The 25,987-nt window shown below is 50.8% G+C and overlaps 1 protein-coding gene and 1 pseudogene across 2 annotated transcripts in view; one reads left to right on the plus strand and one right to left on the minus strand.

Annotated features, from left to right (window-relative positions):
* Positions 1 to 25,418, plus strand: part of SCARA5 (scavenger receptor class A member 5) — a 126,035-nt gene extending 100,617 nt beyond the window's left edge. For both annotated transcript variants that reach the window (XM_068974658.1, XM_068974659.1), the window contains 2 exons: positions 15,893 to 16,087; positions 25,282 to 25,418. In XM_068974658.1, the coding sequence (XP_068830759.1) occupies positions 15,893 to 16,087; positions 25,282 to 25,418 (332 nt within the window). The remainder of the gene's footprint in view (positions 1 to 15,892; positions 16,088 to 25,281) is intronic.
* LOC138081565 (U6 spliceosomal RNA) lies at positions 15,553 to 15,646 on the minus strand (annotated as a pseudogene).
* Positions 25,419 to 25,987: the final 569 nt, after the last annotated feature.

The following is a 25,987-nucleotide window of genomic DNA, read 5'->3' on the forward strand; positions in this document are numbered from 1 at the left end:
AGGAGCTCAGAGGCCGGCAGTTGAGAGGGACAGGCAGCATTCCTCAGAGAGCATGGTGGGGGCTGTAGGAGACGAATGTACAAAGCGGGTCACTGGATGACGTGTCTTTGATCCAAGTCTTGAAGGCCAAGTTGGTGTCCGTCTGATGTCTGGAGAAGGTGAAGGAATTCAAGGTAGAGAACCTCACGTAAAACAGCAGAGTGCTGTCTGATAAACCCAAAACGTTTGGTGCAGCAGCCAGGGTTTGGGAGCAGGAATCAAAAACTGAGGCCAGGAAAGCAATTGGGGATCTGTGGACAGGAGGTCGGGCTTGGGCTCTGGGCAGCCAGGATGAGTTGCAAGCGGCATGTGATGTGGCAGCAGTGGGAGGTGAACGGCCGGGTGGAGGCCCAGGCTAGAGCCGGGACCCGGGCCGGGACACTGGAGCCCCAGCCGTCCACAGTGGCCCTCGGCACCTCAGCCGGAGCTGGCGCCCGGCAGGCTGGCTGTTCCCCCGACAGAAAGGTCCACTTTGGGCCCAGGCTTCCCTGCTGCCACTGCTCTGCTCTCACTGAGCTACTTCCCTTAGAGAAAATCCCGTTTTTCAGAATCCCCGATTTCCTGAGAAGGAGAGGGGACAAGCGGGCTGCAGAGCAGCAATCCTGAGATCTGAGTGCCCTTCTGACCCAGCCATGTGGCCTTGAGGTCACCCCCTGAACCTCTCCAACCGCAATTTCCTCTTTTCTCCTCTGCTCTGCACACGATCTGGCCCTGTCGGCATTTTGCTTTGCCAAGAGCCTGTATTAAGCTTTCCGAAAACAAATCCAGTGACTTTTCCTGAAAGCTTCCAGCGACCCCTTCCAGGAGACCTTCAGATTGCTTGATGCAGAAAGCCGCTCAGTTCCGATGAATCCGAGCTGCCCTTGGTTTGATGGCTTTGAATAGATCCAAGAAGCCTAGGAAAAACACGAAGCTGGGCTCCTTTAAGAAGCCAGGAGATGAAGTGGGGGAGTGTGGTGGGAATAGGGGACTGCCTGAGAGCCTCTGACATTCCCAGTCAAGAAAACAGAGAGGGAAGAGCTGAAGCTTGGGCCCTGGGGCAACGCAGCCCCCTTGGAGAATCCGAGATCTCACAGAGAATAGAGGATGCTAGGAGGTCACTAACAGGCCCACTAGGATTTGTGTTCTGGGCTTCCCAGGTGGCGCAGTGGTAAAGAATCCATTTGCCAGTGGAGGAGATGTAGGAGACATGGGTTTGATACCTGGGTCAGGAAGATCCCCCTCAGAAGGAAATGACAACTCACTCCAGTGTTCTTGCTTGGAGAATCCCGTGGAAGAGGATCCTGGTGGCTATGGTCCATGGGGTCGCACGACAGTTGGAGACGATGTAGCCCACTGAGCACACAGCATCTCTGTTTCTTGCATGAACCATGTTCAGCTGACACCCATCCTCCTGGGGGCCTGGAGGACCACAGCATCCCCCTGTCCTTGGCAAACAGCTGGTGGTTTCTGGGATCTGCCCTGAAGAAAACTTTTAGTAATACAAACCTCAGACCAAAGGTGAGCAAGGCATTTTCTACAAAAACAGTGCCTTGGAACCACTGAAGAATTGAAGTTTTAGTCTTTGATGTGGGTTTTGTTTGAAGAAAGCTTTAAGTTGAGACATACATTAAAACCAGGAATGGTTAACGTGTTTATTGAGAAAGCAACCCAACCAACTCAGGAATTGTTCGTAATGCCCATGACCCTGTACTCAGTCATTTTAGGTTGGGTGGTTAAGATGCTGGAGGCAATAGCTTAAGCCAGGGAGGTCCCCACCACTGTGTCTTTTTGATGTAACTGGATCAGAGTTAGCTGCCACTGCGTTCATTTCACGGCTGCACTTCCCCTCAGGGATGTACTTGGAACCAGTTGTTCAGATGGGCTTATTTCCCCTGGTGCTGAATTTCAGCCGCTCTTCCAAAGAGTACTGTTGTGGAATTCTGTGGGAACAAAGAGGTAGGCAGAGCCTGTGGATGCATCCCAGGAGGTCCTGTGGATACTGTGGTCGGGGAAGGATGGCTGGTGATTCACTGATTTAGAGGCTGGGCGAGTCCCTTGCCCCGGTGCCGCTGTTCCCACCAGGATCCTGGGGGCTTATATGGCGAAGCGAAGGGAAGCAAAGCAAAGTCACTCAGTCACGTCCGACACTTGGCGATCCCGTGGACTGAAGCCTACCAGGCTCCTCAATCCATGGAATTCTCCAGGCAAGAATACTGGAGTACATTGCCATTTCCTTCTCTAGGGGATCTTCCCGACCCAGGGATCAAACCTGGGTCTCCCTCATTGCAGGCAGACGCTTTACCGTCTGAGCCACCAGCTCGGTACTATTTACTGAGAACTCACCACCACCACCTCCCACCCTGAGCTCCTCATATGTTCGGTTCAGTTCAGTTCAGTCGCTCAGTCGTATCCGACTTTGCAACCCCATGAATCGCAGCATGCCAGGCCTCCCTGTCCATCACCAACTCCCAGAGTTCACTCAAACTCACGTCCATCGAGTCAGTGATGCCATCCAGCCATCTCATCCTCTGTCATCCCCTTTTCCTCCTGCCCCAATCCCTCCCAGCATCAGAGTCTTTTCCAGTGAGTCAACTCTTCGCATGAGGTGGCCAAAGTACTGGAGTTTCAGCTTTACCATCATTCCTTCCAAAGAAATCCCAGGGCTGATCTCCTTTATAATGGACTGGTTGGATCTCCTTGCAGTCCAAGGGACTCTCAAGAGTCTTCTCCAACACCACAGTTCAAAAGCATCAATTCTTCGGCGCTCAGCCTTCTTCACAGTCCAACTCTCACATCCTTACAAGACCACTGGAAAAACCATAGCCTTGACTAGACGGACCTTTGTTGGCAAAGCAATGTCTCTGCTTTTGAATATGCTATCTAGGTTTTGAATATGCTATCTAGGTTGGCCATAACTTTCCTTCTAAGGAGTAAGCGTCTTTTAATTTCATGGCTGCAGTCACCATCTGCAGTGATTTTGGAGCCCAAAAAAATAAAGTCTGACACTGTTTCCACTGTTTCCCATCTATTTCCCATGAAGTGATGGGACCAGATGCCATGATCTTAGTTTTCTGAATGTTGAGCTTTAATCTGACTTTTTCACTCTCCTCTTTCACTTTCATCAAGAGGCTTTTGAGTTCCTCTTCACTTTCTGCCATAAGGGTGGTGTCAACTGCATATCTGAGGTTATTGATACTTCTCCCAGCAATCTTGACTCCAGCCTGTGCTTCTTCCAGCCCAGCGTTTCTCATATGTTAGAAGAACTCTTTAAGGAGTATGTCATTGTCCCATTTAACAGATAGGGAAGCTGTTCTGAGAGGTTAAATTACTTGGCCAAGGTAGAGCTAGAAAGTGGTGGACCCACTGTGCAGGCAGGATTCAAGGGTTTAGAGGGACTTCCCTGGAGGTCTAGTGGTTAAGACTCCACGCTCCCAGTGCAGGGGGCATGAGTTCGATCCCTGGTCGGAGAACTAAGATTCTGCATGGTACAGCAAAACACAAACAAAAACAAAAGAAAAAAGAGAGCAAGAGAGAAATGAAGATATTTTGGGACTTCCTAGGTGGCCTAGTGGTTAAGACCCTACGCTTCCAATGCAGGGGGAATGTGGGTTTGTTCCCTGATTGGGGAACTGAGATCCCACTTGCTGCACACCCAAAAATAAAAGAAAACTAAAAACAAACAGCAAGGATTTAGAATACACAGATGGGAAAGCATTCCAGCCAAGCGTCTCAGACCTTGAACTTGAAAGAGAGCAGAAGAGAGAGAGGAAACAGGGAAGGGTGGGGACAGGATGAGCGAAGCCAGAGGGTGTGAAAGAGCCTTTTTAGGAAAGGCCAACAGTCTTTTTTTTTTTTTAATTAGACTATTTATTTTGTATTTGAGTATAGCCAGTTAACAGACAATGTTGTGATGGTTTCCCATGAACAGCAAAAGGATTCAACCACACATACGCATGTATCTGTTCTCCCCCCAGGGGCTTCCCTGGTGGCTCAGAGGTAAAGAATCTGCTGGCAGTGCAGGAGCTGCAGGAGACCTGGGTTCAATCCCTGAGTCAGGAAGATCCCCTGGAAAAGGGAATGGCAACCCACTGCAGTATTCTTGCCTGGGGAATCCCATGGATGGAGGAGCCTGGTGAGCTACGGTCCATGGGGTCGCAAAGAGTCGGACTTGACTGAAACGACTTAGCATGCATGCATTTCCCTCAGACTCCTCTCCCGTCCAGGCTGGAAAGGCCAATAGCATTGCTCATGAACCCTGGAAGTAAGGCAATGGTCTGTGAAGGCCTTAGAGGAGTGCCGTGTGAACATCAGCACCTCCTCACAGTTATGTATGTAACAGAGTGGGGTTTTGGGATGGCCTTTCTCCTGGCTCTACAGCTTTTCTTGCTATTTCTAAAGGCCTGTTGACCCTCTCTGACCTCTCACTGCCCTTTGAGAAGCCCAGGAACAAATGCAAAGCAAAGGACTCAGGTCTCTACCCGAGCCGCCCAGTAAATTCCTACAAATCCAGCTCCCGGCAGAGCTTCTGTTAGCAACATTCTCCCGCAGTGATGGGAGTGAACCCCTGCTTCAGGACTGGGCAGGGAAAGCGCTTCATTCATCATTTGATCAGACACATTTTTATTGAACACCTGCTGGGAGCCAGGCAGCCATGACTGGAGCGTTGTTGCTGTTCTTGTTCAGGCGCGCAGCCGAATCTGAGTCTTTGCAACCCCATGGACTGTAGCCAGCCAGGCTCCCCTGTCCATGGGATTTCCCAGACAAGAATACTGGCTGCTAAGTCGCTTCAGTCGTGTCCGACTCTGTGCGACTCCAGAGACAGAAGCCCACCAGGCTCTGCTGTCCCTGGGATCTCCAGGCAAGAACACTGGAGTGGGTTGCCATTTCCTTCTCCAGTGTATGAAAATGAAAAGTGAAAGTGAAGTCGCTCAGTTGTGTCTGACTCTTAGCGACCCCGTGAATTGCAGCCTACCAGGCTCCTCCGTCCATGGGGTTCTCCAGGCAAGAGTACTGGAGTGGGCTGCCATTGCCTTCTCATGGGTTGCTATTTCCTTCTTCGGGGGATCTTCTCGACTCAGGGATTAAACTTGCATCTCCTGCATTGTGGGTGGATTCTTTCACTGCTGAGCCACTGCTGAAGCCCCATAGGGCATTAGAGAAACAAAATGAGCCAAGACAAATTCCTGGTTTCTAAAGATATGCAGTAGAGTTGAGGGGGCCAATGGGTGAGTCAACAGTTAAGAAAAAATAATCCCGCATAAAAAGGACGGTGATAATTGGGAGATGCTTCTGCTATTCTTTCTGCCCAGTAAGTAAACCCCACCCCCTCAATCAAAGACACAGTACAGTGACCTGTGGGACTGCTGGACTGGAGACCACGTGTGGCCACTATCACATAACCTTGAGGAAGTCACTTTACTTCTGAGTCTCAGTTTCCTCATCTGTATAATGGGTATCATACCCACTACCCCAGAGAAGGACTGCAAAGATCAAATGAGACCTAACAAAAATGCTTTGAGGAGGCATAAAGCACCATATTTAGAGTCAGTTAGGGTTTAATTCCTGGGTCAGGAAGATCCCTTGACCTTCCTGGGCATGGCATGGGCCTGGCAAGTCACTCCAGTATTCTTGCCTAGAGAATCCCCGTGGACAGAGGAGCCTGGTCAGCTATGGTCTATAGGGTCACAGAGTTGGATACGACTGAAGCAACTTAGCACGCACGCCCACACCATTAGGAAATAGCATTTCATAAAGTGCACCCACAGGCCAGACCACAGTTTAAAAGCAATGCCCTCCAGCAGAGCCTGGCTGGAAATTCCTTAGGCTTGTGGAATGGCTCCTGTCCTTCGCATACGGACCACATTTGCCGTGGATGTCAGGGGAAAGAGCAGTGCCCTGCCTGGGAGGCATAGAGCCCTCGTGCTGCAGGCTGACTGGGGGGCACGGGGAGTTCTTTCTTCACAGAAGGAAAGTTCAGCCTCCTTAAAGGGCAGCCGGTCTAGATTATCCCTGGGGCTCCACTCTGCAGCTGCAGAGTGTCAGAGCCTATTTTCCCAGCCCCATGTGTTTATTTCTGTTCCCCACAACCTCCTGTCTTTTGCCTTGTTTTGCTTTGGCAGGGTCTGGAAGGCAAGATAAACACACCTAAAGGAACTGTGAGATTTCAGGATTATGCCTGGTTTCCCCTCCTTTTGTCTCATGAGAAGCAAAGTTCCCTGGACTTTTGGGCCCTTCTGATGCATATCCCAGCAGGTTCTGTTCCGGGAGCCCCTGATCCATTCATTTATCCACCCATTCACTCACTTAGTACCACTTGTTGATGGCAGCATGCCAGGTTTCTGCCTGCAAGTGAGGCTACGAGTGGGAACCACAAGGATGTTGAATGCCTGTCTTCTCCAGAGCTGACTATGGTGGGGGCATGGGGGCTGGCTGAGGGAACAGTGCTAGGCTATTTCTCATGTGTGGGGGCCATGGGTCAGGGAGGCCCTCCTGGAGGAGGTGACGTTGATGTGCCTAACAGCAGGGGTCCCCAGCTTCCAGGATCTAATGCCTGATGACTGGAGGTGGAGCTGATGTAATAATAATGGAAATAAAGCACACAAAAAATGTAATGTGCTTGAATCATCCTGAGACCATCCCCTCCCTCCTCCCAGTCTGTGGAAAAATTGTCATCCATGAAACAGGTCCCTGGTGCAAAGGCATGGCAACCCTCTCCAGTATTCTTGTCTGGAGAATCCCCATGGACAGAGGAGCCTGGTGGGCTATAATCCATGGGGTCCCAAAGAGTCAGACACGACTGAAGCGGCATAGCACGCATGCCTGCACCATTAGGAAATAGCATTTTATAAGGTGCATCCACAGGCCAGAGTACAGTTTAGAAGTGATGGCCTGCAGCAGAGCCTGGCTGGAAAAAGGTTAAGGACTACTGCATAAGACCCAGCTACTGTGAAATTGCGTAGCCCAGGCTTGATCCTAGGTCTGTCCCCTACAGCAGTGCTTTTAGCCCTGGCTGGACATTTACACCACCTGCCATCTGTTCAGAACTGTCCCTTCCCCACTTTCCCACTGGTTGATCTTTTTTAAAAAAAACTTTTTATTTTATACGGAGGTATAGCTGGTTAATAATGTTATGATAGTTTCTGGTGTACAGCGAAGGGACTCAGCCAACCATATACATGTATCCATTCTCCCCCAAACTTCCCTCCCATCCAGGCTGCCACATGACATTGAGCAGAGTTCCTTGTGCTAGACAGCAAGTCCTTGTTGGTTATCCATTTTAAATATAGCACCTCCTGGTTGATTTTGAAGCACTCAGGTGATTCTTAGAGACAGCCCATGGCCAGGAACTGCTGAAGTCCCAGGCTCTTTGTCTTACTCCTCGAGACATGCTTTCCTGCAGCTCCAGAGGACTGCTGGGAGACAGATGAAAGGCACTTTTCGTGTAAAGAGGGAAATACTTGTCTTCAGTGTTCAGCTGGCTCTGTGGTTTGAAAATGAAGGGTCTTTGCTCTCCTCCCCGGCTCCACTTCGGAGCAGCTGTGTGACCCTAGGCAAGTTATTTGACTCTTCCGGGCCCATTTCTCTGTTCAGTGAAGGTCATAATGACTAACTCGTGGAGCCGTTGAGAGGAGTAAATGGGCAAAGCCGTGGATAGAGCGCTCTGCCCCAGGCCTGACATGCCGCCCAACGCAGGCGCTAGGTGTCCATGAGTTCCCTTCGTCATCCATCCTTGATTTGAAATCTCTCCCTGGCAGAATCTGCCTTTGTTGTCGCTGAGGACGGGGTGGTTCTAAGCCAGGTGCAGACAAGCCCCATAGGCAGTGGGTAGTTCTAAAGGGTCCCCTAGCTCTCAAAACCAGTTCCAAGATGGTAGCTACTGGTTGTTAAAATGACCTCCCAGGACCATGGAAAGGCCGAATATTGCAGCCACTCCCTCGGCTGTGCTCCCACCAGACGCCAGAGAAAGATATTCGGCATCTTGCCCCCTCAATTATAACCCTGAAACCCAAAGTAAATAGAGTAAAGTAAGGTAGGAAATAATTGGATGAAAAAAACCCTGGAGCCATCCAGAGATGCCAGCGCCATGTGAGTGAAACCAGATGCAGGTTTTAAAATCCTGGAATGGATTCCCCAGAGATACTGTCAAGTTCCCTTCCATTCCCAGAGGCAGAATGAACAGCTGTCAGGCCTGATACAGAGTGGAGAGGAATGCTGTATATGCAGTGGGGGCAGGGGGCGGGTTCAAGGCCAACACTGACATTCAATGCCAAGGCCAGGGCACCTGGGGTAGACCCAGCCTGCTTTGTCTAGGACCTTGCTTTTCCTACCTATATGTCTACAAGGCGAAGAGAGCAAGGATTTGTTTTTGAAAACAGAATCCCTACATACTAGATTTGTGCTGGGAGCCCCCGAGTGGCCTCAGCCCTGGCTCACATTCCTAGACCGTTCTGGAGCAGTCTTGCCTAACGAATCACATCCAGCTTGCATTAGTGAGTAGAATCTTGCTGACAGCAGGAGCCAGTCTTCTGCTGACGCCCCTGTCCCCCTCCCCTCCCAGGCTAAGAAGCCAGGAACTGAGCCCTGGGGAGCGCAGAGGAAGTTAGGAGGAGATTAATCCAATTGGAGGGCTGAGCCTGCCCCCCACCCCACCCACCATTTCCCCCACTCCCCAAGCAGCAAGCTTGCTTTGCAACAAGACTCTCAAGAGTATATCTTGGGGACTTCCCCGGCAGTACAGTGGTTAAGACTCAATGCTCTCACTGCAGGGGGCACAGGTTCGATTTCTGGTTAGGGACTAAGATTTTCCATGCTTCACTGCATGGCCTTTTTTTGGTTGTTATTAAAAAGGGATATATCCCTGATGGGGCTACTGGTACCCAAGCCATCTTCGAAGATGATGCCTCAGAGCTGACCACAGGTTGCTGGGCAAAGTGCAGGCTGGTGGGGCTGGGGCTCACAGTGGTGGGTGTCCATGATGAGCCAAGTCCTTGACATGCATACTTGCTCCCAACCATCACCATTTTCCCCATTGTAAGAAGAGTTAAGCATAGAGCGGTCCCATCGGGTCTTTAGTGGAGCCAGAATTGAAACCCTGTTTCTAAGCCCAGAATCAGCCTCATGCCACTCTCCCCTGCTGCCTCCCCACAGGGATCACCATGCTTCCCTCCATCTGAGTTCCCCTCCCCTCTCAACACCCAAGAGGCGAGTAGCTCACCAGCCCTTCGATGGGTGCATGGGATCACAGGTGCTGTCTTTGGGCATTTTTGGTAACACAGACCAGAGACTCACTGGGTCACTTCAGGTAATGCAGGTATATGGTAAGGACACCCGAGAAGACTTCAGAAGACTAGCGCTTGTAATACTAAGGTTTGCAGAGCTTGGAACAAGAAGGTCTTTAGAATCCAAGGCAGTTCTGGTGGCCTCAGGACCAGGGCTCATGTCTTCACTCTAGGGTCTCATGTCCAACATGGCTTATTCATTCCACCTTCTTTGCTTCTTTATGCTTCTGCTCAGCTCTCTGTTACCCCTTCTAGGTTTCTGCATTATTTATGGTGGTTTGGTGGTGGTGGTCAGTTGCTAAATCATGTCTGACTCTTTTCGACCCCATGGACTGCAGCGTGCCAGGCTCCCCTGTCCTTCACTGTCTCCTGGAGTTTGCTCAAATTCAGGTCATTGAGTCAGTGATGCCATTCAACCATCTCATCCTCTGCCACCCACTTCTCCTCCTGGCCTCAGTCTTTCCCAGCATCAGGTTCTTTTCCAATGAGTTGGCTCTTTGCATCAGGTGGCCAAAGTATTGGAGCTTTAGCTTCAGCACCAGTCCTTCCAATGAATATTTAGAGTTGATTTCCTTTAGGACGGACCGATTTGATCTCCTTGTGATGGTTAGAAAAGCCCAAAGACACTGTGGTGATTACCTAGAAGTAGCTGCATGTGTCAAACAGTGGTGACATCTGTAACCCACAACTAAGTCTGAAGAAGTTGTTGCTAGAGGTGTCGCCAGAAAATGCAGAGGCTTCTTCATCCATATATCATATTTTGTTCTTCTTCACAGTCTGACCTCATCTGTGCCTGAGGGGCCACCCTGTTTAACTCAGGGGCTAAGAGCGTACCTGAGGTCTTGCTGCAGGAGGGTGGATGAGAGCCTCATTGTCAATCCCAGGAGTGGCCTGGGTAGTGGGCAGGGTCAGCAGAGCAGGTCAGAGAATGAGGAGGTGGGTTCTATGGTCTGGTTCTGTAGCTAGGCAGAAAGCTCCCAGCAGGGCTTAGAACTATTGAAGCGCTGGAAAACTTGCTGGTGAAATGATTGAACCCTTTGATCTGGGAGAGAGCAAGGAGCCTACCCAGCCAGAAAGGGCCAGTCTCCTGCCCTGGGTTTCCTATATCAGCTTCCTCTCCTGTGGTTACCCAGCCAGACAAAAAGTGATGCTGCTGTGTGAGGTTGTGATGGAAGGGACTCTTTCTGTCCGCTGCCTTGTATAAAAAGGCAGATCTGGGACGTTTCTGGTGGTGTAGTGGATAGGAATCTCCCTGCCAATGCAGGGGGCACAGGTTCGATCCCTGGTCCTGGAAGATTCCACATACTGAGGAGCAGCTAAGCCCATGCCCCACAGCGACTGAAGCCTGTGCACCTAGGGCCTGTGTTCTGCCACAAGAGAAGCCGCTGTAGCGAGAAGCCTGTACACCACGATGAAGAGTAGCCCCCACTCACCGCAGTTAGAGAAAGCCTGTGCAGAGCAGCAAAGACTCGGGAAAAAGAAGCAGAGGAGAACCTGTGACCCCAGATCTGGAGCTGTAGGGGAAACAGCAGTGCATTGTCCCTGCTATGAGTGGTAGCCAGGAAAAACTCTGCCCAGGACTTAGTGGCCAAGGGCTTGGGACAGGCTGTCGAGTCAGCAACTCCCCATTCATCCTCCAGGTGTTCAGTGAGGAGCGGCGCTTTGTCTTTCTCTTGAGCCCAGGTCCCCCAGAGCAGAGGTGGAGTGTGGGCGGAACTCTTCCTGCAGATAGCAGGGTGGGGAACCCAGTGGTGGTCCCTACTCTCCACCTGCAAACCGTGGGCACATGTCCAGGTAGATTCCAGTCTGCAGAGTAGACTGAACAAGAGAACGAGTGTCATATCCTCTTCACTCAGGGGGTTCCCATTGTGAATCAAGCTCAGATATCCACATGGGAACTGCTTGGGCGTGGTGGGTTCTTCAGGGTTGCGTGCCAACATTTTGCTCAGGAAGGACTTCCTGGGGCTTCACTACGGTGGGAGGTGAAGAAGGAAGTGGAGACCTGTTGGTCAAGGGCAGCTGTTACGGGAGGTAACAGGAAGTTGTGAAAGCATGCGGACCTTTGCCCCCAACTGAGCCATCCCCCCTGTCTACTGGCTTAGGCGTGTCTGGGTTTTATTTTCTTTAAGATTTTCTTTTTACGTGGACCATTTTTAATGTCTTTAGTGAACTTGTTACAATACTGCTTCTGTTTTATGTTTTGGTTTTTTGGCCCCAAGCCATGTGGGATCTTCGCTCCCCGACCAGGGATCAAACCTGAACCCCCTACCTTGAAAGGCCAGGTCTTAACCACTGGACCACCAGGGAAGTCCCAGTGCCTGGGTGTTGAACAATCTGAACCACTGCCTTCCACCTCCGTCTACTGTCCTGTGCAAAGAGAGGCACCTCCTCAACCCCAAACAGCCAGGCACACTCCATGGGGCCCGCTCTGGGTGGATGTCTAAGGAATTAGCTCCCTGGACTTACAGGAAGTATAATGGGGCATGCAGGGTGAGGGGCGTTGGGCACAAACCAGGCTGACGCAGCCTCCTAGACACTGCCTCTCATTCTGTGGGGCTGACACAGCTGTGGGGTGAGCGCATTTCCCAGTGGTGGTGGTTTGCTTGGTGGGAAAGCATTGCTCTAGGGCAGAAACTGCTGGGAAAAGGCAGAGTTTACACCCTCTGCCCACAGAAACCCAAACCTCTTAGCAAGTCGAGACGTTCGTCTCAGGCTGGAGAGGAAGTCAGTGTTGGCGTCATTGGGTGGTTCCCCAAGCAGGTTCCCCAAGCGGGTTCCCAAAGGTGGCATGACGACTCGGCCTGGGAACGGCCTGCCTCCGGCTGCCCCTGTAGCTCTTAGGGCAAAGCAGGCCAGGCCTATTGTTCGTGGGACTGCCCCTTTAGACTGTCTGAGTCCCTCATTGGGGCAGTTAGCATCATAATCAGATCAAATCTCAGCTTATGGTTTTCCTCAAGGAGGTAGCCACAGGGGTGCGCTCTTGTTAGGGGGAAGAAAGGATTAAAAAATTTTAGCTTAGAGACCTCCCTGGCAGTCCTGTGCTTAAGATTTCACCTTCCAATGCAGGGGGTGTGGGTTTGATTCCTGGTTGGGGAGGTAAGCTCCCACATACCTCGAGTCCAAAAAACCAGAACAGAAAACGGAAGCAATATTGTAACAAATTCAATAAAGACCTAAAAAATGGTCCACATTAAAAAAAAAAAAATCATAGGTTAGTGCTATGTTCCATAAGACGGTGCTAGATCGAAATTTGCCTCGTTGATTCTTTTGGGGCCTGCAGTGGCTGCTGACCCCGTGGGCAAGGGACTGTGTTCAGCCTCCATTGCAGGGAGAAGTCCTGAAACTGGGGGACCTGGGAGCTTGTGACCAGGGACAGGCTTCAGTGCTTGATGAATCAACTCTGGTGTCTGGTGTCTGGGTGTGTGTGGGTTGGGGGACACATATCCCCGGGACTGATGCGGGCTGTGACCTTGCTTGGCGTGTGGGAGCCTGGGGCAGAAACAGCCTTGAACTTGACGCTCTGAGCCCCATAATTATGGTTACCGTATGCTTCCAATGTTTTGAAGTTGTCCTGTTTCCAAATATTCTTTTGCCACTTCCATATACATTGAAGCCTCCTGGGAATTCTAACGTTTCAGCATCCAAGTGACACTTTCTGGACTTCCTTCAGCGCTCACTATAATTGCATGTTTGACCACATCCTTGTTTTCTCATGTAGAATGTACGGCCATCGAGCCAACAGCTTGAGTTCCGGGTCCAGAGCCCTGGGGTCGTCCTACCGAAAGAAGATGTCAGTGAGGGGAGTGAGTAGAAGAGCCTGAGCTGTAGTAGGGAGGGTGTTGGAAACACTGGTAGCCGTGATGCTGACTCCATTCAGGCTCCCACCCAAGTCACTGGCTGTGTCCACTAGACAGGACCTGCCCTCCGGGGTGCGTGCTCTCTCACTGCATTCGTTTGTGCGTGCTTTCACTGGGCCCAGCCTGGGCACGTCGAGGTACCAGGCGCTGTATCAGGCTATATGACCTGACCTCGGAATTCTGCCAATGTCCTAAAAGGCTAAACAGGCAGCTGTTACATGAAGTGATAAGATACGTCCACAGAAGGGGGCTTGGATGGGAGTGGGTGACCGCAGGAGGCTTTTTCTGGCAGATGTGCCATCCAAGCTTGAGATTTAAAGGATGTGAAAATGTTAGGCCAGAGTACAGAGCAGGTTTTTTTCTAAGACAGAGGGGTCCGTGTTCTCCCTCAGCTCTTTCGGGTCTCTACTCAAGGTCTTCCTTGTCTCCCCATCTGAAATGGCGCTCCCTCAAGCTCCGTTCCCCTCCTTGTCTTCTTGTCTATGACGGCACCCTCTGCCCAGCCCCTTCCCTGTCTCCCCGTCTATGACGGTGCCCCCACCCTCCACTCCTCTCCTGTGTCGCCAACCACAATGGTGCCCTCCTTGCTCCCTTCCCTTCCTGTGTGTCTGTTCTTGTCTGCACCATCACTACGTGGCCATAGTTATATGAGAGTTTGTTTCCCAGCTCTGTGACTAGTCTCCTCCACTGCAATATAGTCCATGAGGGCAGAGACTCTGTTCACGGATCTATCCGTCGCTCCTGCAGCGGGACCAGGCTCCTAACAGGTGGTCAGTGGCTTATTTGGCAAGATGAGAAGTGAGTCTAGAGTGAGCGAGGCAGGCCAGAACGGGGGATAAGGGGGCGTCTCTGAACGGCAGCTGCGCTTCCTGTACCGCACCAGACTTCCTCCTGTTGTTTGGACCTTGAACTCGGCCTCGCCTGCTCTGGGACGCACAGCTTCCTCCTGCCACTTTCCCTCTACTGATGACCCCACACGGAGACTGCCGTTGGCAGCCTCCTGGCCTGGCGTGGGCCACGGCCACGGTGACAGGGTGCTGACAGAGGCGAGGCAGGTCTGGGAGAACTCAAGACCGATGTCTCAGCCTCAGCCGACACACCAGGGCCAGACGCCCAGCCCGGGCCGGGCTGTGTTTGCGGCTGCCGGCTCCAGGTTGGCTTGTCACGACGGCTCCCGGGTGGCGTCTGTCTCAGACCTGGCCTCTGAGTCCCGCTGAGCTCATTGTTTTCCATCTGGAGGAGTCTCTGCTTTCTTGCTCATCCTCAGCCTCTTCTGATAACCTGGCTGGAGCTTATAAACTCATGTGCGAAGAATAGTCAGGAATGATGGATGCATGAGGTGCTCTGTTGCTCAGTCATGTCCGACTCTTGGTGACCGGTATGAACTATAGCCCAGAAGGCTCCTCTGTCCATGGGACCTTCCAGGCAAGAATACTGGAGTGGGTTGCCATTCCCTTCTCCAGAGGATCTTCCTGACCCAGGGATCGAACCCGCATCTCTTTCATCTCTTGCACTGGCAGGAGATTCTTTACCAGCTGAGCCACCAGAGAACACCTCCTTATTGGTATTTACTCAAATGAATTGAAAACTTATGTCTATATAGTAACCGGAACATCAATGTTTGTAGCAGCCTTATTCGTAATTCCTTCCAAGATGCCCTTCATTGGGTGAATGGATAGTTAAGCCGTCGTACATCCAGACATTGGAACATTATTTGGTGGTAGAAAGAAATGAGCTATCCAGCCATGGAAAGAGGAGCTTTAAATGCCTATTACTGCGTGAAAGAAACCAATCTGAAAAGGCTACATACTGTATGATCCCAACTATATGGCATTATGGGAAAGGCAAAGCTATGGAGACAGGAAAAAGATCAGTGTTTGCCAGGGGCCAAGGGGTGGGGGTGGGGATGAAGGGACGGAGCACAGAGGATTTTTTGGGTAGTGAAACCATTCTGTAGGATACTATGTTGGTGAATACATATCATTATACATTTGTTCAGACCACAGAATGGACAATACCAAGAGTGAACCCTGGTGTAATCTCTTGACTCTGGGTGGTTACGACATGTCTCTGTGTGTTCATAGATTATAATAAATGTACCATTCTGGAGGCAGATGTTGATAGTTGGGGAGGAAGCTATCCATGTTGGAGGTGGGGGCGTCTATACCTTCTTTTTGTTTTTTTTTAAGTTTTTCCTTTTCTCATTTCATAGGATATCTAGCGTCACCAGCTGTAAAGGGGAAAGCCAGTTCTCACATTTTTATTTAGTGCTATAATTACTGAATGTGGATTTCACCTTGATCTTCAGTAAAGTGATTAAATAATGATCAGTAATTAGCAAGAATTGATGCAATCCATGCTGAAATTTGTATTCGATTTCTATAGTAGCTGTAAAAAAAATTATGGAATGCTTCATGAAGTCACATGTCATCCTTGCTAGTCTTCCCTGTATCATTCCAGTTTTAGCGCCTGCACTGCCAAAGCCAGCACTGTTTCTGCTTTTCGAAAACTACTCTGAAAAAAAAAAAAAAAGTAATAAGAAAGGTGGAGAGAAGGGCAGGGGTGATAACGGGCAGGGGTGACACCATGGTTTCTGCTGGCTGCCTGCGTGGCCTTCACTGGGGCCCCGGCGCCCCTCCCCATGCCGGGTGGTGATGAGGAGCCGGGGAGGGTTCCGGGGGCGCTGCTGTGTCCAGGCTCGGGGCAGTGACCGCGACCCTGCGTTGCTCCTGGCAGGTGGCGTGGAGGCGGTGATGGTACGGCTGGTGAACGGCTCGGGCCCGCACCAGGGCCGTGTGGAGGTGTACCATGAGCGGCGCTGGGGCACCGTGTGTGACGACGGCTGGGACAAGAAGGACGGAGACGTGGTGTGCCGCATGCTGGGTTTCCCCGGCGCGGAGGATGTGCACCGAACCGCTCAGTTCGGACAAGGTAGGGCGCCCACCAGAGGAGAACGTGGCGAGGGACCCGAGTCCTAGGCCTGCCCTCCCATCCAGGCTCCCCTCGACAGCAGTCCTGCCGTGTGTCACCCGGCCTCCACCTGGGTCCTTCCCACCTTGGGGGGCTCGCAGCCTCCAGTCACCCGGCCTCCACCTGGGTCCTTCCCACCTTGGGGGGCTCGCAGCCTCCAGTCACCCGGCCTCCACCTGGGTCCTTCCCACCTTGGGGGGCTCGCAGCCTCCAGTCACCCGGCCTCCACCTGGGTCCTTCCCACCTTGGGGGGCTCGCAGCCTCCAGTCACCCGGCCTCCACCTGGGTCCTTCCCACCTTGGGGGGCTCGCAGCCTCCAGTCACCCGGCCTCCACCTGGGTCCTTCCCACCTTGGGGGGCTCGCAGCCTCCAGTCACCCGGCCTCCACCTGGGTCCTTCCCACCTTGGGGGGCTCGCAGCCTCCAGTCATCCGGCCTCCACCTGGGTCCTTCCCACCTTGCGGGGCTCGCAGCCTCCAGCCCTCTGTCTCCAGACAGTTCTGACCATTAGAACATTCCTTCCTTCCCTCGAATTGGACTCCCTTTCTCTTTGTCTCCTGCTGGCCTCCACTGTTGTGGACTGAATGTCTGTGTCCCTCCTACCCCATCCCTCCCCAGCCAAATCCGTATGGGCGTCCCTGGCGGCTCTGCGGTGGAGAATCCACCAGCAGTGCAGGAGACACAGGTTCCATCCCTGGGTCAGGAAGATCCCCTGGAGAAGGAAATGGCAGCCCACTCCAGCATTCTTGTCTGGAGAATCCCGTGGACAGAGGAGCCTGGTGGGCTCTAGTCCATGGGGCTGCAAAGAGTCAGACACGACTGCGTGACCGCACAACATATTCATATGTTGAAATCCTGACCCCCAGTGTGATGGTATTAGGAGGTGGGGCCTTTGAGGGGGTGTCCAGGTCACAAGTGCAGCTCTCATAATGGGACCTTAGTAAAGGAACCTAAGGGTGTTCTGCCCGCTTCCGTGAGGACACACAGGAGCCTCCTAGTCGGAAGGGGGCTCTCCCTAGAACCGCAGCGTCTGAGCACACAGGCACTCTGATCTTGGACTCGCATCCCCCGGATCTGTGAGAAATAAACGTCTCTTGTTTACAAGCCGCCCAGTCTGAGCCCATGAAGACAATCGCGCTCACTGAAGCGCTCTTGTGAAATCTGTTGTGACAGCTGGTGGAGAGCAGCCGATTGACCCCAGCGTCCTGGCCTCTGGACTGAAAGGCCCAGTGCGCAGGGAGTTCAAAGGGTCCAGCTCCACAGAGGACAGCCCACCGGGGGCGAGTGCTTCCCTCCCACCTGAAGCTGTGCCCTGGGTCTCAGCCTGTTTTCTGCAAGGAAAGCTGCCATCTTTGTTTGCAGGAGAAACAGAAATGGGGAATCAGCCCTTACTTTTCCATTTTCAGCTCTGATGAGGACTTCTCCCTAATATGTGGAAGCAAGATGTTTTAGAGGGAAAAGTCATACATTGTTTTAGAAGAGCCACACTAGATCATTTGTCATAGGCAGGGTTAGCCTAAAACTCTTCCATCCTCCCTTTATTTTAAAAAAAATATTGTTTTTAAATTATGAAAGTCTGATAACACTTTTACAGGATACTTGGAAAATACAGAACCAGATTATATATAGTTCTACTTTATTTTTTACTTTATTTTTTAAAGTAGATAAATTAAGATGTTTAGTTAGAGTTTCAGTATCAAACTCTCAAAAAATGAATAGAACAAATATAGAGAGAAGTAGAAGGATATAATAGATCTGAAAAGCACTGTGAAACCAGTTCAACGTAATTAACATTTATACAGTTTTCACACAAAAGTCGGATACAATTCGAGTTCCCATAGAATATAAACTAGGAGACACTGGAACATATCTGGTTTCCCTGATTGCTCAGACGGTAAGGAATCTGCCTGCAATGCAGGAGATCCTTCCTTGATGTTTGTATCATATGGCATGAGGGGAAACCCTACAATTGCCACTCAAGCCTTTTTTAAATTAATTTTTACCAGAGTGTAGTGGCTTTATAATGTCGTGTCAATTTCTGCTGCTGCTGCTGCTGTTAAGTCGCTTCAGTCGTGTCCGACTCTGTGCAATCCCATAGACGGCAGCCCACCAGGCTCCCCAGTCCCTGGGATTCTCCAGGCAAGAACACTGGAGTGGGTTGTCATTTCCTTCTCCAGTGCATGAAAGTGAAAAGTGAAAGTGAAGTCACTCAGTTGTGTCCAACTCTTGGTGACCCCACGGACTGTAGCCTACCAGGCTCCTCTGTCCGTGGGATTTCCTAGGCAAGAGTACTGGAGTGGAGTGCCATTGCCTTCTCCAATACATATACGTATAGCCCCTCTTTTTTGGATTTCCTTCCCATTTAGGTCATCACAGAGCACTGAGTGGAGTTCCCTGCGCTACACAGTAGGTTCTCATTGGTTATCTGCTTTATGTATAGTATCAGTAGTCATATATATGTCACTCATGCTAAGGCACTTCAGTCTTGTCCAACTTTTTGAGACCTACAGACTGTAGCCCGCCAGTCCAGGACAATGCTCTGTTCATGAGATTCTCCAGGCAAGAACACTAGAGCAGGTTGCCATGCCCTCCTCCAAGGGATCTTCCTGACCCAGGGATCGAACCTGCAAGCCTTACATCTCCTGCATTGGCAGGCGGGTTATGTACCACTGGGGCCACGTGGGAAGCCCTTATATATGTCAATCATAATCTCCCAATTCCTCCCGCCCACTCCTCTTTCCTTCTTGGTGTTCATACGTTTGTTCATTACATCTGTATCTTTATTTCTGCTTTCAATAGGATCATCTATACAATTCTTCTAGATTCCACATATATAAAAATATTGTATATTAATGCCACTGGAGTCTTTAAATCAGGCGGTGGGAAGCCAGACTCGATTCTACATTTGCATCAGATTGGCACCATTAAATATGAATATGAAGTGGCTCAGTTGTGTCTGACTTTTTGCAACCCCATGGACTGTAGCCCGCCAGGCTCCTCTGTTCATGGGATTTTCCAGGCAAGAATACTGGAGTGGGTTTCCATTTCCTTCTCCAGGGGATCTTCCCAACCCAGGGTTCGAACCTGGGTCTGCTGTGCTGCAGGCAGACTACTGTCTGAGCTACCAGGGAAGCTGTAAAAGTGAACTGTGGCCCAACATCCCCATCACTGTGGCCCGACATCCCCATCACTGTCCAGTAGCTTAGGTCATGTGATATTTGAGACCTGGGCAGGTAGGCAGGCTGTTACTCACAGGTCCACAGCGGGAAATGGGGCCTCCTGTCCCAGCTGCACTTCCTTCTTCCCAGGAGCCAGCTTCTGGCTCCTTCCATGGGCAGGCACTAGGCTCAGCGCTGGGGCGTGGAGTTGGGTCAACATAGTCTCTGACCTCAGCATGTTCAGTTTAGGGGGAGGCGGACATGTTCACAGATTCTAAACAGCGTGGGAAGAGCTCGCCTGCCCTGCTAACTGTGGGGCGGGGCGGGGAATGCCCACCTCTCCTCGCAGAGGGCGGGTTGTGCCTCAGGTCCAGATGCCCCTCTGACCACAGATTCCCTTCAGGCAGGTGCCCAGACTCCCAACCCCAGTCAGCTCACCCTCAGCCTCACGGAGTCTCCCAGGCCCCCAGCCCCAGCCCCAGCCCCACCTTCCACCGTCTCTGTTTCTCTTATGGATGTGCTTTCTGTCCTTCCAGGCAGGACTGCAGACCTGTCCCTCCCCTTCCCCTCACCCACTCCCCTGTCCCTTCTCTGCTGAGTCTCTGGGTCCTACAGATTCTACCCGTGTTGACCTCTTGGGCCCTTGACTCTGTCCCCTCCTCTTTGTTCTCACTGTTCTTGCCTTAGGAACTCAGGCTGGGTAGGGCAGTGGCTCAGAGCTCAGGCTCTAGGTCAGAGCCTAGCTAGCATCCCATATCTGCCACTTACTGGTTGGTGTCCTGGAGCAGACTTCCTAACCTCCCCAGGCTTCAGCCCTCCCACTTTTGCAGGAGGATGGCGGATGAAAAATGAGATCGCGTATGGCAAGCAATTAGCACAGCGCAGGCCCAGTGGTGCAGTCATTGGCTGCTTGTTGGGAGGAGGTGGGGCACCCTCCAGGAGCTCCTTCCCGCAAGCCCTGCTCCCCACCTCCTCTTCCAGGCCTTCCTCTTCCTGGCTACCAGGGCTCTTTCTAAAACGGTCTCCAGCTTATCACTCCCCTGCCCAACGCTCAGTGGGTCTTTACTGCTCTCAGGAGCAAGTCTGGTTTCTCAGCTTAGTGCAGCAAGGTCTGTCCTAAAGTGCCTCACTCCTCGGCGGGGCATCCTTCAGCCACATGCACCCAGATGTGGGCTCTGAGCTCATGCAGCTGCTTTTGATCTTCGTGTCTTATCGCCTGCTCTGCCTCAGGTTTGCAATGCCTTTCCCTCCTCTTCACCTAGCTAATTCCTTTTCAGTTTATTTGCTGTTGTTCAGTGGCAAAGTCGTGTCTGACTCTTTGCAACCCCAAGGACAGCATTCCAGGCTTCCCTGTCCTTCACGATTTCCTGGAGTTTGCTCAAGCACATATCCAATGAGCCGATGATGCCATTCAACCATCTCATCCTGTCATCCCCTTCTCCTCCTGCCTTCAAGCTTGCCCAGTCAGAGTCTTTTCCAATGAGTGATAGGTACTGCATAAAGTGGCTCCAATCCTTTGGCCACCTGATGGGAAGACCTAACTCATTAGAAAGACCCTGATGCTGGGAAAGATTGAGGGCAGGAGGAGAAGGGGATGAAAGACGATGAGATGGTTGGATGGCATCACTGATTCGATGGACATGAGTTTGAGCAAACTCCGGGAGTTGGTGACAGACAGGGAAGCCTGGCGTGCTGCAGTCCATGGGGTCACAAAGAGTCAGATACAACTGAGCAACTGAACTGAACTGAAAGTGGGAGGGAGGAAGGAGGAACAGGAGGAGAGTGTGAGGAGAGAAGGAAGGAAGAAACTTGTGTGCCTGCAGAATCTTCATCCTCCCCGAGCCATACAAGAAACTGCCGAGCCTGGCATGCTCTTGGTGGTTTGGCACCATAAAAGTTTTCCTGGCCAGGGCTCAATAATTAAATGATCAGTGTCCCTGGGAAAAAAAAAAAACAAGGAGAGACCCAAGTGAGAAAGACTTGGAGATGATTTTTTTTTTTTTTAAATTGGTCCAAGAGCTGTTGGAGAGGGAGGGAGTACAGTTGGAAAAGATGGAGGTGATGGCTGGAATAGGGTCCAGAAAGACATGGAGGGGTTGAGACCAGGGCAGTATCCAGGGAACTGGTCCTGGATACTAAGAAAATCTGTGAAACATGCAGACAGACCAAGGAGGTGAGGGCGGGTACAAATGCAGGTGGATTTGTAGGTGGGGGTGGATGGATGGATCGAGAGTGTCCATTCTAATTATATTATTATCAGCATTTTTGCTCTTTTTTTTTCTTAAGATCAAATTTAAATACTGGGAGGTGGCTTAGTGCAAGGGTCAGCAAATGTTAAAGGGTCAGCCAGAAGTAAATATTTTAGGCTTTGTGGGCTAGATGGTCTGTCTCACAACTATTCAACTCTGCAGTTGTAGCACCAAAGTAACTGCAGACGAAAGTAACTGCAGTCTACAAGGTAGATGTTCCAATAAAACTTTATTTACAAAAGCAAGAAGTGGGCTGAATTTTTTTGCCAGCTCTGAACTTAGTGACCCATACAGTGCACTGTATATGTGCTTCTGTAAGGAACAGGGACTAGACTGGCTGGACCTCAGAGGTCACTATCTCCTCCTCCCGTAATCATTGTGGGACAGGTCTGCTAACCTTTCTGGGGCCTCAGTTTTTCTTTCTCTTAAATATCTATTTGATAGCTGTCCTGCCTGCCTCTGTGTGGTGCTCTGATGGCAGCCCTTAGGATTCAGTGTAACTCATCCCTTCGATTAATATTACTCCAAATAAACATGCAGCAGCTGAAATGTTAGTTCCATGAAGCTGAGATTTTTTTGTTTTTTCTTGTTTTGTTTTTGTACCATTTTTAAAGATTACTTTCCTGTTACAGTTATAACAAAACGTTGGCTATAGTCCCCATGTTGTATAATACATCTTTGTAGCCTATCTTACACCCAGTTGTTTGTACCTCCCGGTTCCCCACCCGTGTGTTGCCCCTTCCCCTTCACTGGTGCCCACTAATTTGTTCTCTGTACATACGCATTTTTTGGTACAGGCATTAGTTTGTCGTGTTACCTTAGATTCCTTCTGCAAGTGATATCATAAAGTATTTGACTTTTCTGACTTACTTTGCTTAGAGTAATGCCCTCCAGGTTCATTCCTGTTGCTGCAGATAGCAAAGTTTTGTTCTTTTCTGTGGCTGAGTAGTATCCCGTTGTATATATAATATATATCACGTCTTCTTTATCTACTCCTCTGTTGATGAACACTTTGGTTGCTCTCCTGTCTTGGCAACTGTATAATTATGGTGCTGCTGTGAACACTGGGGTGCATGTATCTTCTTGAATTCGTTTTTGTTTCTTGTGGATATGTGCCTCGAAGTGGGATTGCTGAATCATATGGTAATTCTATTTTTCGTTTTTTGAGAAACCTCCATACTATTCTCCACCAATTTATATTCTTACCAGCAGTGGGTTTTTGAAAAAGTCATTTTCTGTTCACTAATGTAGCCCAAACACCCAGAATAGTGCTGAGCATGGAGTAGACACTTAAATATTGAATGAATGAATGATGAGAATAAAATAAAATCTCTGCTTACTCATCCCAACCATCCCCTCACATTCCAACAGCCCCTGAGGCTCCAAGTGTCAGAAGACCTGGCCTCTGGTCCCAGTTTTGCCTCCATAAGATAAAACCTCACCGTGTAGCTTCAGTTTTCTGACTCTAAAGTGGGGAAACAGAGAACCCCCTTCCTGCTTCGTAATGGGGCTTGTTATGGAGCTCAGAGAGAGAACCAGCATGGAGGAGCAGGCCTACTCTAGAGCAGGGCTCTCAGACTTGGAGGCATGCTGACTGGTGGAGGTGCTGTTAAGATACAGTGTGTTAGTCGCTTCAGTCGTGTCCGACTGTTTGTGACTGTAGCCCCCCAGGCTCCTCTGTCCATGGGATTCTCCAGGCAAGAATACGGGAGTGGGTTGCCGTGCTCTCCTCCAGGGGATATTCCCGATGCAAGAATCAAACCCAGGTTCAGGTTGCAGTGGGCCCAAGACTCTGCATTGCTGATGAGCTCCCGGGTGATGCTGACCTCCTGGTGCTCAGGCCACACAATGAGTGTCAAGTGTCAGCTCTCATGGATGTCAGCTGACACAATGATTGGTATCTGGACTCATGAGAGTTCTAGCCTCTCTGATTTGCGGGGAGCAGAGATGATCTGTGAGTTCACTGGCGCCTTTAGTGATGTCCCAATAACTGCAGATATGAGCATTGCTGATTTAACAACCCTGTCCTCATTTTATTAGCTCTTCGATGACTGAACTCCCTAACCTAACCCCAGCTAGAGTTTGGAGTTTCATGATCCTGTGGACGCGTTACGGGCCTGCTTTGTATTTGTCAGTCTCCTTCATTCGCTGCTTTATTTGTTTTGGGTGTGACTAATCCCACGGAGCTCTTGGGTCTGCAGCCTTTTCCTGGGTAATTTGTAAACTGATGTGTTTTCCAGGAGACATTTAATCTGAGAATTTTTGTTCAGCCTCAAAGGGCTTATTGTGTAAGAGGCACACTGTATCCGGCCAGGGAAGAGGCTGTGATGAACAAATAACATTAACAAAGACAGCAGAAAGAGATCTCTCCTCCCAGCTCTGTCCCCTAGTTCACTGCTCGGCAATCTCTTGAGCAGATGATGAATATCTCAGCCTAACAAAAATATGTCCAAACCACTAAGTCCTTGCAATCAATTTGTTGTTGCTCAGTCACTCGGTCATGCCCGACTCTGTCACCCGATGGACTGCAGCACCCCAGGCTTCCCTGTCCTTCACTATCTCCCGGAGCTTGCTCAAACTCATGTCCATGGAGTCAGTGATGCCATCTAACCATCTCATCCTCAGCTGCCCCCTTCTCCTCCTGTCCTCAATCTTTCCCTGCATCAGAGTCTTTTCCAAAGGGTTGGCTCTTTGTATCAGGGGCCAAAATATTGGAGCTTCTTACTGGGCAGCAAAATGGTTTAGTTATTCCCTGGATGTGCTTTGTGAAAGATTTCCCATGCAGTCCAAGGGTGAGTGACAGGTTTTAAGGATTTTAATACTCAAAGAGTCAGACATGATTTAACAACTAAACAACAACAATACCCGATAATTCCTCTAAAAGGAGAGGTTGTCTGGCTGCCGAGAGACGGGACAAGGAGGCATGCTGCTAGGATCAGATGCTAGGATCCCTGAACTGCCTCTCGTGTTGGGTTTTGATGCATTTCAAAGCCCTTTAAAATACAGAAACTATTACTTCGTTTGGGCTTCCTTTGTGGTTCAGCAGTGAAGAATCTGCCTGCCAAGGCAGGAGACTCGGGTTCAATCCCTCGGTCAGGAAGATCCCCTGGAGAAGGAAATGGCAACCCACTCCAGTATTCTTGCCTGGGCGATCCCATGAACAGAGGAGCCTGGTGGGCTACAGTCCAAGAGGTTGCAAAGAGTTGGATACTACATAGTGGCTAAACAACAATTACCTCGTTTAACTTGCCCAGATTGACATGGTAATATTGGAACGCAGTTTCTGACCTTCAACCCCATGATTTCTGCTCAGTAAATGCCATCGTGGTTATTGTTTACTCGCTAATTCATGTCTGACTCTTTCTTTGTGACCCCATGGATTGTAGCCCACCAGACTCCTGTATCCGTGGGATTCTTTGGGCAAGACCACTGGGTGGGTTGCTATTTCTTCCTCCAGGGAATCTTCCTGACCCAGGGATTGAACCCATGACTCTTACATCTCCCGCATTGGCAGGTGGGTTCTTTACCACTGAGCCACCAGGGAAACCCATCCTCACTGTCAGTTATTGTTATTCTGCTTTCAAGAAGCTGAGCCTAGAGAAGAGGCGTTGGTCTTGGTGGAGTGGAGAAGGCAGGGGGAACCACTCGATTAGAGAATTGGCAGCAGAGCTCGGGACAGACAGCAGTGCTCCCGTCTGTCCTGCGCTCCTGCCTCTCTGCTAAGACATCATGTCCGCTTGTCTCCACAGGTACAGGGAGAATTTGGATGGACGATGTTGCCTGCAAGGGCACCGAGGAAAGCATCTTCCGCTGCAGCTTCTCCAAGTGGGGGGTGACAAACTGCGGGCACGCCGAGGATGCCGGTGTGACGTGCAAGAGACACTAACAGTGGGCACAGCCCGAGGTTGGGCCCAGCTGCCGAGCCTCCTTCCTCCATTCCTGGGGTGGGGGCAATGAACGCCTCTGCCCTCTGCGCCCAGCCCGGCACCCCCAGACCCCTGTAATTCCCATCCCAGGACCATGGTGACCTGTCACCCTCCTCCTCTTGGACATCTATTCCAAAGCACAACTCTGGGATCCACTGCCTGTCTCTCCCTTCCACCACGGTTCCTGCATGGAGCCCTGGTCGACTGGATCGCCTTTTTCCGGAGTCTTCTAAACACTGTGCCCTCAGGGCCACCTGTCCATGTTCTCTGTGATCTGTGAGTTACAGATGGATCCTGGAGACCAAGGCAGCAGTGAAGATGGGCAGGAGGCATCCCAGGTCGATTACTCTGCAGGTCATTCCCAAACCTCAGGCCAAGAGTTTTGACCAGCAAGAGATGATACTGAGTGATTCGCCTTCCCCCCTTCTCTCTGCCTCTGCACAGCGTTTGTTAGTTCGGGAAAGTGACATAGAGGAGGGGCGGCTCTAGGAGTGAGAGGGAGATGCCAGCCTCCTGCAGGAACCAGTCT

Source organism: Capricornis sumatraensis, chromosome 6 (assembly GCF_032405125.1).
Source record: "Capricornis sumatraensis isolate serow.1 chromosome 6, serow.2, whole genome shotgun sequence".
NCBI lineage: Eukaryota > Metazoa > Chordata > Mammalia > Artiodactyla > Bovidae > Capricornis > Capricornis sumatraensis.